At 38.3% G+C, this 12,860-nt stretch overlaps 2 protein-coding genes and 1 long non-coding RNA gene across 3 annotated transcripts; 1 reads left to right on the top strand and 2 right to left on the bottom strand.

Moving 5' to 3' along the window:
• Positions 1-205: 205 nt before the first annotated feature.
• Positions 206-3,545, bottom strand: LOC111206511 (phosphoinositide phospholipase C 2). The gene is made up of 9 exons (XM_022703542.2): positions 3,029-3,545; positions 2,247-2,443; positions 2,051-2,186; positions 1,726-1,962; positions 1,415-1,653; positions 1,232-1,349; positions 1,004-1,156; positions 852-938; positions 206-775 (listed from the first exon to the last, which is right to left on the bottom strand). Exons 1-9 carry the CDS (start codon positions 3,326-3,328, stop codon positions 482-484), a joined length of 1,761 nt encoding a protein of 586 aa, XP_022559263.2. The 5' UTR covers positions 3,329-3,545; the 3' UTR covers positions 206-481.
• A 178-nt stretch (positions 3,546-3,723) lies between these two features.
• On the top strand, positions 3,724-4,169 carry LOC106452855. The gene is made up of 2 exons (XR_001289887.3): positions 3,724-3,868; positions 3,961-4,169. It is a non-coding gene; the product is annotated as an uncharacterized LOC106452855 (long non-coding RNA).
• Positions 4,170-4,288: 119 nt separating this feature from the next.
• On the bottom strand, positions 4,289-12,120 carry LOC106452854 (clathrin heavy chain 1-like). Its single transcript, XM_048780051.1, has 27 exons — positions 11,917-12,120; positions 11,701-11,789; positions 11,548-11,626; positions 11,344-11,471; positions 11,167-11,265; positions 10,977-11,085; positions 10,816-10,895; positions 10,495-10,722; positions 10,335-10,400; positions 9,939-10,253; positions 9,734-9,850; positions 9,587-9,646; positions 9,381-9,467; positions 9,192-9,275; positions 8,968-9,102; positions 8,815-8,877; positions 8,632-8,736; positions 8,450-8,562; positions 8,112-8,364; positions 7,895-8,031; positions 6,386-7,667; positions 5,512-5,997; positions 5,266-5,436; positions 4,999-5,184; positions 4,796-4,918; positions 4,613-4,723; positions 4,289-4,516 (listed from the first exon to the last, which is right to left on the bottom strand). The coding sequence occupies exons 1-27, from the start codon at positions 12,068-12,070 to the stop codon at positions 4,367-4,369; spliced, it is 5,010 nt and encodes a 1,669-aa protein (XP_048636008.1). The 5' UTR covers positions 12,071-12,120; the 3' UTR covers positions 4,289-4,366.
• Between the last annotated feature and the right edge of the window lie 740 nt (positions 12,121-12,860).

The following is a 12,860-nucleotide window of genomic DNA, read 5'->3' as shown; positions in this document are numbered from 1 at the left end:
CCAGGGAATTGGAACACTTGGGTTGTTCAAAGTATATCTTGTTCTTTTTATACATTGTGTTTGCCTGCATGTCCTATCTGCCATCTACTTCCAGTGATGTTCCTTTCTGATAGAATTTTATAGCAGATTAGAGCTTGTAAACAGTAAATTTTTTTTAAAAAATAGTAACCTTAAGTTTGAAGGTTAAAAAGAAGCAAACCACAAACAAGATAAAAAAATAGATTCAAATACAGTGTTACACGAGAGTTGCAGCTACTATATAAGATACAACACAGAGGACAAGACCATCATCCCTCTTGCCTTTTACTGTACACATATATTACACACAACAAATAAAGCAATCACTCTCTCTCACAAAGTTACAAACTCACACACACATGCACACACCAAATCTTTCGAACCCAAATTCACAAACTCATGGTACTTAAAATACTCAGCGGACCAAGTTTCAAAGTGTTTTTTTTTAAAACCAATACCGTCATCACACAAACTCACACCTCACGAGAAGCTTGACGGATTTGTACTTCTCCCCTTTGCGGTTATGCAAAGGAAACGCTCTTATCCCTTCCTTCAGCTCCCAAACAGGCAAGCATGTCTGCCCTCCAAAATCATCCTTCTCAGACATGTCATACTCATGCACTTCTAACCGCAGTAGAGCCAGCTCCGGAACCGTTAATGGGAACTCAAACACCTCGTCCCAAGCCGGTACCCAGTTATCCTCTAACGTCTTTGTCTTCTTCATAACCGTATCCGCTGGAACTCCAGCTATCCCCACCTGAACCATTGTGTCAAAAAATCTAAGAGACCAAGAAACCGTTCACCACAGCCTAAGGGGAATTGAATTTACTTACCCTTGTGTAGAAGTCAGGAGGTGAGTATTGATCGAAGTGTGTGTGGCGGAAATCGAAGTACCAGCCTTCTCCCATGTATATAGTTACCTAAGCATAAGATAAATAATGAGTTCAGAAGTTTAAAAGACCAAACAGAGAGGCAGCTGTCTCACCTTCAGTGTTGTTTTTACAGGTAGAGTAGCTTTTGGATCAAAGATGTCACTGTCCGAGCCACCTTTCAGTAGAATATCAGGTTTCTTGATGTATCCACATCCGCCGTTGGCTCTAAACATCCCTTGCATTAGCCACAATGATCTTCCATATCCCTGTACAATGGGAAAATGATTTTATATAAGACTTAGCTGAAGAATAAGTTAGTGATATAGCAAAAAGAAGAAAACCTGCATATTGAAAGCAACCATTTGAGCACCGTGGCTCCATGCAACCAACGGGTTGTAGTTTGATGAAGTAACTCTAGTTCCTTTTGGATAAATCCTCAGCAGATTTCGCTGAGTAAACCTGCACCACAACACCATGATTAACAGGACTGCTATTGTTACTTTGGACAAGATAATCAAAATTACCTCACAATCTGTACTGCATATTTTTCTGCCGCCTTCTCTAGCTGTTCTTCGCTCAAGCTAAGGCGTCTTACCTTATCAGGATCAACCTTTAAGCACTCAGTGATTCCACCTTTTGGTTTCCCAGCATGGATTGCGATCAAATGTTTATACTGCGGTGGCGCATTCTTCTTGGACTTGTCTCCATCATCATCATCTTCGTCATCATCATCCTCATCATCATCATTCTCAACTAAGTCATCCTGCAAAAAAACCAAATAAAATTTAACATCTTTTGTGTATATGGACACTAACAAGACTGAATAGATACGAACCTTGTAACCGCTTTTGTTCCTGTCGATAAAGCTCGGAACTTCTCTCCCCCAAACTTCTTCATCACCTAAAGATTTACCTTTCTGCACCGAGTCCTCATCTTTGCCTTCCTTGTACTCTTTGGGAGGTTTCGTTGAGATGATGATCCGCCTTTTCAAAGAGTTTGGCGATGGGAACTCCTTTAGAGATTCTCCCACAGGAGGAGTAAACAAGATTTCTCCAAATATGTTCGTAACCATCTACAATACACAAAAAACAAGACATCTCTAACTTCAATGTAATGATCTACTAAAACAGAATACAAAAAAAATCTTTGAAGGCTTTTACCTCAGCAACTTTAGATTGAAGCTCTGGAGTAAGATGATCTTCAAGAGTGACAACAACAGGATAGTCAGATACATCAAAGGCATGTGCTCTGATAGCTTTTAGACATTTGATTAACTCCACAGGTGCAGTGAGAGTCCTGTTAGAATGGTTTAGTAACCTTGACTTTCACTATATCAAATGTCAGTAAAATTAATACCTTCCGTGAAGAACATCAATATCGTTTTTGTTGGAGTTAGGCCAAATATCCAATTCAATCACCCTGACACCTTTCTTCAATGCATCAATAATAGGTACCTCGCTGCAGTCACTGCTCAGCTGGTTACCGGTCAAATAAGAATTGTGACCAGTGAATATGAAATAATGCGATATAGGAGCATCCATGTCTTGATGCACCTGTAAATTACACAAATGAATTCATTACAGAGATTTATCAAGAACCAATCTAAAAGAAGAAAAAGCTAGCATAATAACATCTATGAACCTGTCTCTCAAATTTTTAATTAAGGTTCCTACAAGAGTACATGACTCTTGTCTGAAAAGTACATAGCTCCTGCTACTTTATGCAAATCTTTGTTTTGTCTTTCACAGCAGGTATGCACATAAAGAAAATAAAATTACAAATTGCTTAAAAAAAACTCTTGAATTCCAAAAATCTCGGACTTCTTAACAAAATAATCTGAATCCAAATCTGAGTTTGAATCAATCATAGATTGAAAAAAAAGAGGATTTTGTGTCAGGGTTCCTACATGACTCTTGTCTGAAAAGTACATAGCTTCTGCTACTTTCTGTACATTTTTGTTTTGTCTTTCATAAATAAAAAATAAAAAATTACAAATTGCTTTCAAAAACTCTTGAATTCCAAAAATCAAGGATTCCTAAACTAAATAATCTGAATCTAAATCTGAGTTTGAATCAATCATTGATTAAACTTTTTAAAAAATGGAAAAAAAGAGACAGAGAAACAAGAGAGCTAGTTACCACATGTCCAGCAAGTGGAGAGTTGTTGTCACCAAAAAGGTACTTGAAGAAAGCATCAAGGTGGAGACCATTCCGATGAAGAAGAGAAGACGCGGCATTGATGATCGACTGCGCATCCTCTCTCGTCGCTTTGCCTTGCTTCTGAACATCGATCAGAAACCTGTGGAGATGATCGACCGTCATGACCCCATTCTCCGAGTATTTCTCGAAAAGGGTCTTGATCTCGCGCGGCGCCTCCGATGCGGTGTACCGGAACCTCCGGCGGAAGCAGAAGCACACTCTGTACGTTTGCTTCGACATGAGGCAAAGGGGATCCTTTGGGTGGTGGGAGATGATGATTGGAGAAGAAGAAGAAGAGGATGATGAAAGCAAGTCAGAATAATTTTTTGTTTGTTTGTATTCAATTAGAAATTATCTTATTTTCTTGTGAATATTTAATGAAATAATCAATCAATCCCTTCAACCTTCTGGAAGATGAAGATCTGTCTCTTCCCGTGCGAATATACCCAAAGGCAAGTATCTATCTGTCGACATGGCTGTCTATGAAGCTATTAAAGGCTTCTTTGGGCTTTATTGGGCCCATTTATCTATAAAGCCCGTGATTTAAGAGAATCTCTCTGGTATTTATGAAGCGACAAAAAGCTTTAGGCTTTATTGGGCCCATGAATTAGTAAAGCCCATGAGACGAGATTCTAGGGCTTCGCTGGTTATAAAGGTGCAACTGAGCACTACACTAAAAGTCTCTCTCGCATCTCCGCCTCTCTTTTCAATCTGAAATCTCAACAGCAACCCGAGGAGTGAAAGGTTTGATCATCTGCGAAACCCAGCATGAGAGCTAAGGTGAGTTATGCGTGTTGATATGTTAATATGGAAACGGAAGTAGTTGGTTATAGGTTATTTATCTAGTGTTTCTATTTTTGGCTTTGTAATAGTGGAAGAAGAAGCGTATGAGGAGGTTGAAGAGGAAGAGACGAAAGATGAGACAGCGATCTAAGTAGTTTTTCCGAGACCGACATTTGTGAGAGTTTTGTTGGTTTTTCTATCTGAATTTCAATGTTTTTTTTGTTGCTGGACCTAATAGATTCTATGTTTCAATCAGAACTATGTTTTTATTACATGAATGGTTTTTCTATTTCTACAATCTGCTTATTATTAGTTTTCAATGGTGATCTAATAGTTAGTGTATGCGTAGGACTGTCAGGTCGTTGAACATAACAATAAGCTGGTAGATAGATATTATCCGAGTTCGAACTCGAATTATAATAGAGTTTTAGAGTTATCATTCAAACATAAACTAAACGACGGGAATATAATTCACACTACATTGTGTGTTGTGTCTTAGTAGCCACCCATTGGTGGCATTCCAAATGGTGGCATCCCTCCCATTGGCATCGGTGGCATCCCTCCCATTTGCATCGGTGGTGCCGGTAAAGCAAGTAGCATCGATGGTGCCGGTAAAGCATTTGGCAACAATTGTGCGTACATATTCTGATTTTTATGAAACAAAGAAACAAAACCATTAAGTTAGTTTGTCAAGGAAAGACCAAAGATGATGTTTAGTTCTAAGCTGTTTTATGTTGTTACCTGTTGGGACATGACTTCCTTCTCTTCCTGCTCTTTGGCTTTCGCTTCTTTTTGTGCCTCCAGCTTGTCCTTGATTATCTCATCCACTTTGCCTGTGTACTCTCGCATTACCTTCATAGAAAAAGATAGGAGGAGGGTTAAGAATAGAGAGTAGAGAGTATATGAGAGCATATTATAAATCACCTGGAGAAGGTAAGGAAAGGCTAAGTCTATTATATTGTTGATCCAGGCAAGCTCTAGAGCAACGTCTGGTCTGATTAAATCATAACACACAAAGAGACATGTAACAAAGCATTCCTTCTTCCCCTGTATAACAACACCACAACATAACACAAAGTGATATTAATTTCATATTCTTGACCAATAGTTTTCAGACGATCCATTACCTGTTCAATGAAGTAAACCAGCAGCTGTTCCGCAAGGTCATGGTCGCCAGATTGTGAAGCAGTTTCCATACAGTCTTTGTACAAGTTATCCTTCTTTGACAATGCAATTGATTGCTTCCATTTACCAGCTTTCTTGTAGATATAAGCAGCTACACGTCTCATTTCAACAAGCTCATGTTTCTCTATCTGTTCACACCATTCATATCAAAATAGGTTTAGTAGATATAAAATGATGTAAAAGGTATAGTAGAAGATAGAGTGGTCTACCTTCTGAGCAAGGCCTATCTGGTCAAAGCTGTCATGTAAATCAATAGACTCACGCAACCTTTCATAGTCTTCTTCCTCCACGTATATCTCATTCAAAGCTTCATTAACAGCAGTGACATTGTTGCTCTGAACTGCAACCATGTATGGCTTGATAAGACGCAACTGACCAGCCTGAGAGATCAGAAGAAACCAATTGTTAAGTAAGCGACAACCTTGGATTGTTAAATCATAAAGTCAGTTTCTAACCTTCCGCATAATATCAACAACACGTGCATGATCCAACCGCAAAGCAAGCACGTTGAGAAGATCATTGATCATATCCGGATGCTCCAGTAAGTAAAAGTGCACAGCCTTGTAGTAGACCTCAACATTCGCAACCTTACCAACAATGTCTTTGAACTGCACGTGCTCCCACGCTTCAGGAGAGTGGTTCATCACAGTGGTCGCAGCGTTATCAAACTCAGCATACTGAATGTAGAGATAGGTAAGCTCCTGCCAGTGCTGCTGCTCATCACAGGCTCGTATGAGCTTGGGAATGTTGAGGCGGGTGGAGAACAGCTTGATGTGTTCGATAAGCTTCTCATAACGGTATCTAGCGTAGAGCACACCCAACTCAGTGAAGATACCCATGTGAGCACGTTCCAGCCCAAGTCCACTCTCCATGAGTGAGATTAGTTCACTGAAGAAGCCTTTGTTCTGGTAGAACTCGCTGACTTCTTCCAGGTCATCCACCTATCAAGAACCAAAAGAAATACCTAAAAAAAATATTTTTCTTGACTAAAATAACACACAAAAAATGACTAAAGAAATTTCATTAAAAAGGTAATGATAACTATACCCTTACTCTATAGATATATAAATACAAATAAAAATTTAAAAAACAAAAAAAAATATGTTTGAAAAAACTTTATTCAATTCGAAACTTTTTATTTCGGTTTTTAAAATATATATATATATATATATATTTCGAATTTTAAAAGAAAAGTAATATTTTGAAATTGAAATTTTTCTAAAATCTATTTTTAAAATTATTATTTTAAATTTTAAAACTTAATTATATATATATATATAAGGTATTTCTCTAATTAAATTTTGTAACTAAGATAAGGTTCTTATTCACCTGAATGATAATGTTAAGGCCACAGATCTGTGCCAACCTGAACTCCTCTGCATCAACACAAGCAAAACACACTTCCTTCCATGTCTTTGCACTGCTTGCTTTCCTTGCAGCATCAACAGCACCTTGGAACTGTTGCAGTTTCACAAGCGTGACAGCTAGCTTCCCCCAGTTTGATACAAACGCATAGACTATTTTGGCAGCTTCATACATAGCTTCATCATACATGCGGTCACCAACGTTTTGTAAGTTAGCAACGTTTGGCATCAGAATGAACTCTTCAACCTCCCCTAACCTACCGATCTTTGCATATGCGTAGAGGAGCTCACTATCAACCTTAACTTCCTTCACCTTGTTTCTAACCATCAGAAGGTAACTGACCATGTCATCATAGACATTAGCATCCTCAGCAACGCGTATCACCTCCAAGAAATGAGTTGCGTCCTCAGCACGGATGAAGGACTCAATTGCCTCACTGACTAGTCCTTCCCTGAGCTGAGCCTTTGCAACTTGGCTCCACACAGAATCTTCTTCAACCCTCAAAGCAAACTCAGCAGCACGCTCAATGCTTTTAACGTTATCCAGCAACACGTTGACAGCCTCAACGTTTAAGTTAAACTTCTTGAAAATAGCAAATGCCTCCTCAAACAGTTGAGCTTCTACCGCCAATTCTCCAACAACAGTCCCATCAAAGTTCTCAAGCCTGTTAATATAATCCATAACTCTAGATGGATCCGCCTTGACAGCTGTCAGTATCAGCAGATTCTGCAGGTTAACGTTCCCACTGAAGTCAGAGTTCTGAAGCACTATCTTCTCAAGAAGCTCAATAAGCTCATGAGGCAAATCAGCAGTCATGAACGCCTTAACAGCTGAGGAAACTTGCTCTGGGCTCTTGCTTTCAGGTAATGCAGTAGACACAACTTGGTCAATAACTTGTCTTCTATACTCATTGTTCTCATCAAGAACCATCTCCCAGAGATCACCATCCATCCTCTCCACTACATACCTCGCTTGTAACTTGAATAAAGAGTTTTTGTTGGTGACGTTGATTAGCTCCTCATCACATTGTCCTCTTCTGTAGGACACAACAGCCAGCGTAGGATCACGTTTCTCGCAGTACTTACCGACAACTCGAGAGTCGTAGTAGTTGTTGGTGGTTAGGAAACCCTCAGGGTTGTTGTTACTGTCGATGATGATTTTACCCAAGGCGTTATGGACATGCACATCTTGGCTTCCCTCGGTTACTAGATGCTCCAAGAACTGTGTGAGGAGACGTAGCCGGTTCCTAGAAAAAAAAAGCAGAAACATATTAGTACGGCTGGTCAAAGCCGAATGAAACATTCACCTTAAGCCCTCAAAATTTTTGAAAACAAAAATACATAGACATAGACTCCTAAAAAAAATATTTTAATCCCCAAATTGTAAAAAAAAAAAATATCTGAAATCCTTAATAAATCCTGTATATTAGATCTTTCAAAAATGAACAGAGAGAATGAGAACAAAAAGATTCACCTCTTCTCGCATTCCTCCACAAGAGTTTCAACAGGCAGCAATGAACGCACAGAGATGATAAGACCTTTGATAAAATCTTCAGGGCACTCATCATCAAGTAACTGTCCCACAACTAAGGGAGCACTCCCAGGGTTCACCTTTTGTTCAACATCACCAAACGTATTAGTATCTAATGAAAACACTGAACTCTAAAAAATAGTAGCAAAAAGTTTCATACCTTTTGAACGTAACCTTCAATGTAACGCAGCATGTTGTTTATGTAAAGGTAATGAGTAAGATCAGGTACAAAGCCGAAACGGTCACAGACATTTATCAAAGGCCTTGCATCAGGAAGCTTAGCTTCCATTAAAAAGTTCTTAGTCTTTTCAGCATCGTAGAAGTTAGACTCTCTAGTCACACGCTCAACCTCTTTTATTTGACCAGTCTTTGCAGATGCTTCAATGTACTTGAAATGAACCTCAGGATCCTCACTAAAAAACATTGTCATATCATCAGCATACAACAAACAAGGATCATGTTTGTTTACAGAAATGAAATTAGATTATATAAATTCACCTCATTCTAACATATGAGCCTAGGAAAAAGTATAGCCCTTCATATGATTTAAACTGCTCAAAGAGTTTAATACATGCATCAACACCAAGTTGCTCACAGTACTCCTTGCAAGCCTGTGGTTACATATGGAAACGTTAGTGTCACATTAAACAATAATATTTATCATACTATACACCACTTACCTGAACGATTATCTGTAGGTTGCCTCTCGGGTTAACTATCAAAAGTTCCTTCATGCACTCCATAGCCCAATCGCTAGAAAGAGTGCCTAGAAAATCAACAAGAGCCTGCATTGCATTTTGACAGAGTGATGATGTTAAACAACTTGGTATCCAGAAGTTTAGCAACTATGTTGGAGGCATTACCTGTGGCTCAATAGCATGCGTGTTGACAATCACACGTTTTATATCATTTAAGTCTGAGTAATGCTGCACAATTCAAAAGTAAAAGAAGTTGAAGATGGAAATATAATTTTACTTAATTAGCCAGGAAACAAAAGCAAGACAAGGAACTCAAACCTTTAAGGATTGGATATAAAGTCCAGCCTTTTCACAAAGCTGAGCAACACGAGGCCTGTCATAGTGGCTGAACATACTCCCAGCTAAAATGGCCTCAGCCACGTTAGGGAAGGTTACCAAATTGATCTCCAGAACCTGTATTGACAGTTGATATACAAAGTTTGAGGGAAGAATGTGAATAAGGAAAGCATAGAAACATATAAGTTTTGGCAACTAGTTTCAACCTTAGTCTGCAGAAAAGCATGTTCAGGTAAATTTGGCTTCAGCACATCCAAAAGGAAAGCAGTAGCTTCTCTTATTAGATTTCTCTGAATATACAAAAATAAATACATTAGTACTTGATAATGCTCATGCATTGTATAAAACTCTCTGCAAATATTGGTGCATACACAAGTTTATACTGGTGCACCTACCTGAAGAAAAAGGTCAGTGATGGTGTTGATGTCAAGTGGACAACCTCCTTTCATTTGAGACATCTTTACTGCAAATTCTCCTGCTCCCTGAGAAAAGAAGTTAACTGATTCATGAACTCTTCTTGTACTTATGCAGAAAATATCCAGTAAACCAATTATTTTAAGAGTTTAATATGCTGTAAGAATCAAAAGTGCACTGAACTAACCTGAGGATCTGTACGGAGTATGGTTTGCAGAAGAAACAGGTAATCAGGTGTGTACTTAACCTAAAGTCACAACATGAAACAATGATACTTCTTGAGCACAATGAAACCATAACAGGTTCAGGCAAACTTTAGATCTTTGTTATGTACCTTCTCTGAGTAAATTAGTATGTTGTCAAACTCCCTTTTTTCAACAAGTGCTACTACAACTTTTGGAGAGGTCTGGGCTTTGATGTATATTTCCAGAGCAAGGTCATTATCCAAAGTCTGTAACAGAAAATATTTATGTCACAAAAAAATACAAAATGAGACATATCACACACTTAACAGTATAATATATATATATATATATTACCTTGACAAGGTCACCAAGTTCTTCACTGCATTCTAACTTATCCTCTTCTAACCAATTTTTCAGGAGGTTCTTCTTGTTTTGATTCACAACAAGGCGAGACAGTTCTAATGACTCATATGAGTTGAGCTTTCCTTTAGTTAAAAGCGTCCCAAAATACTGTAACAATGGAGGAGTTTGCCCAGCTTGTACAGGAACACTCTGGAACTTGGACACTGTATCAGGTGTCCTTAGAATCCCCTGAGGAGATTCAGCAGCAAGCTCAGCAGCCTCTTTGTACTTTGTTTGATCGAACAGCTCTTTGAAACGCTTTACAACCTGAAACATTAGAACTGAATATGAGACCCTTCACATTACCAACTAGCTTTCTTTTTCTTCAGCTAGATAACCATGGCATACCAGATCATCTGCACCAGGGAGGTTTCCTCTTTTAGCAAGATTGACAGCAAGCTCCAAATTCTTCAACTATAATACAGACACATAGGTTTCTTAGCATGACATGATGATGAAGGTTAGCTTATATATGAAAAAAAAAAGGAGAAAAGAAGTTAAAACATACTGGACCACTAATAAAAGGTATTATAGTAGCCTCGTTAACAGTAGCCAAAAGAACTTGTCCACGCCTATTAATGGCATAGAAACCCCCAACAGAAGAGGCTTCAGAAGTCAAGAAAATTGGGTCTGTACTTATCCGGTTTCTGTAGATAGGAGAAGCAGTCTCTAGATCGTATACAAACAACAAGCCAAGCTTGGTGATGACATATATCAAGCTAAACTTGTTAGAGATCTGTCAGACAAAAAAGAGAGAATTCAAAGTCAGGAAATTTCACCACAACATACTATATATAATTGTAACTGAAATGCTAATGCAAATACAAACCTGCATGGCAACAGGAAAATCATCAGCAAAATCTGGGAGAAAAGAGAGATCTGCCTTCTTTTTTGCAAATGATGCCTTTCCTACAATATAGTTTAGACAAAAATTGTAAGCAGAGACAGTAACTAACAGTGATAATATAGTATTCTGACAAGGATACTAACCGGGTAGGGCACCAAGCTCAATGACATGCACATTTGATGTTATCTGCCCAGCATTAAAGCTCTTGGTTGCAAAGGATATAAGGGTAGAAGGATTCTCATTCCCAGGGACCTATTATTGATAAATGTTTCAAGTCATACTACAGTTCAAGATCTTAGACCATTGAACTCACTGAAGAACCAAGTAGTTTACCTTAAACTGAGCAAATGATGCAGCGTGTGCGTCAAGGGACTGGGTCTGCTGTTGATCCACAGAAAATAGCTGCATGTTTCCTTTTACCAATTGTGGTCTCTACAGACAACAATAATGACAAGATCAGTCAAGAATTTTACAGCATAACTGTAGTTTTGATGTTCTTATTCAACCAACCTCAGGAGGACCAGGAGTGATTCCAATTAACACCAACCACTTCTCATTAGGAGAGCACTTGTAGTTAATAATTTGATTGTTTTCCAGCTTGGTCGCTCTATCAAACATCTTAACTGGCTCAGAATCACCTGGTAATGATCAGAAGCAACATTAGAATCACATATACATGGTAAGAAGATGGGAGTAAGATAAAAGATATACAACCTTCAATGGACCAGTGATACACTGAGTATTGTGTGACCAGCCCCAACATCTTGGGTGTAATCCACTTCCAAAACTCAACCTTACAAAAACAATGGATGGTTAATATCCCAAAACTAAATGTGATTTCAGCTTTGTATTTGCATCAACACTCACCTGGTCAGGCATCTGATGTGATTTCAGCTTTGCTTTTGCTTCAATGTTAAACATCTGTAGATAATCCTGAGTAGTTCCTGGAACTTGAGCTATAAACAATATCAAGAAAACAATGAACAAAAAAAAAAGTAATAGCCAATATAAGGAAACATCAACTGCAAACAAGATTTGTAGTTTAACTACACATACTTTGGAATAAACCTTGTAAATGCTTACCTTTTAATGCAAGGATTCTTGAGTTTGGGTTCATAAGAGCAGAATCTGCAGTGATAGGTCTCCTAAGAGGCTGCATGGGCATATTCATATCAATGATCACAACACTGTTTTGTGGTGACGTCTCTCGCACGCATATATACTTGTCAGACTCCATAGTAACATTTGTAAACGTGATGAATTGCTGATTGATCCCAATGCTAGGAAGCTGGAATAAATAAAACAAAACCAAGCGTTATGTCATATAGACACATAGTTCATATACTTAGTAATGAGATCCGATCCGAGCATATCAGTAACATGCATGCATTACACAAACTTTTTTTTTAAACACCGCATTACACAAACTATAGTGTTAAACTGGGATCAAAGAAACAAGAGCCAGCTATGAGAGCATCACTTAACGTCCAAACTCAAAGTCAAATCCATGAGAAGAAGAAGAACTAACCGTCAGGACCTCCTTCAGCGTGATTGGGGCGTTAGGTGCCGCCATGTTTGACCACAGTTCGCGGTAAGAGAACCCGGGGGAAAGAATCAGAAATGTGGTCTAGACCAGACGAGAGAGAGAGTGGGGGGGAGAACTTGCAAACTGTGATGGAAGAAGGGAGAAAACCAAATAACAAGAGAGATTTTTTGAAATATATGCAAGTAACTTAGGTGGTAAGTAGAGGAAACAACAACAAACCAAATTTAAGCAAAATAAAAAACTTAGGTGGTAAGTAAAATTGATAAACGATGCAATTTTTGCTAATTAAAGGGTGGTCAGGTCACATGACTCACGTCATTATTATTATTGCTAATAGTTATTCTCTTATTTTCAGATTTAGAATTAATTTCTTCTTATTCACTTTTCAATTAATGTTAATAAATCAAAATTTCAAGATATAATTAGTTGACCATAGTTGGAGTCAGATTTGTTACCAAATAACAATTCCTTAGTCAGATTT

Source organism: Brassica napus, chromosome A5, assembly GCF_020379485.1.
Source record: "Brassica napus cultivar Da-Ae chromosome A5, Da-Ae, whole genome shotgun sequence".
NCBI classification, from domain to species: Eukaryota; Viridiplantae; Streptophyta; class Magnoliopsida; order Brassicales; family Brassicaceae; genus Brassica; species Brassica napus.
This window is presented reverse-complemented; position numbering and strand designations above follow the sequence as displayed.

What these genes read in the sequence shown, in the direction of transcription:
- LOC106452854 (XM_048780051.1), bottom strand. Translation starts at nt 12,070, where the DNA reads ATGGAGTCTGACAAGTATATATGCGTGCGAGAGACGTCACCACAAAAC. An exon ending in TCACTCCTGGTCCTCCTGAG is followed by an intron (nt 11,266 to 11,343) that starts GTTGGTTGAATA and finishes TGTTGTCTGTAG; the next exon opens with AGACCACAATTGGTAAAAGG. An exon ending in CCTTTCCTTACCTTCTCCAG is followed by an intron (nt 4,724 to 4,795) that starts GTGATTTATAAT and finishes TTTTCTATGAAG; the next exon opens with GTAATGCGAGAGTACACAGG.
- LOC111206511 (XM_022703542.2), bottom strand. Translation starts at nt 3,328, where the DNA reads ATGTCGAAGCAAACGTACAGAGTGTGCTTCTGCTTCCGCCGGAGGTTC. An exon ending in ATTGATGTTCTTCACGGAAG is followed by an intron (nt 2,187 to 2,246) that starts GTATTAATTTTA and finishes CCATTCTAACAG; the next exon opens with GACTCTCACTGCACCTGTGG. An exon ending in TATGCAGTACAGATTGTGAG is followed by an intron (nt 1,350 to 1,414) that starts GTAATTTTGATT and finishes GTTGTGGTGCAG; the next exon opens with GTTTACTCAGCGAAATCTGC.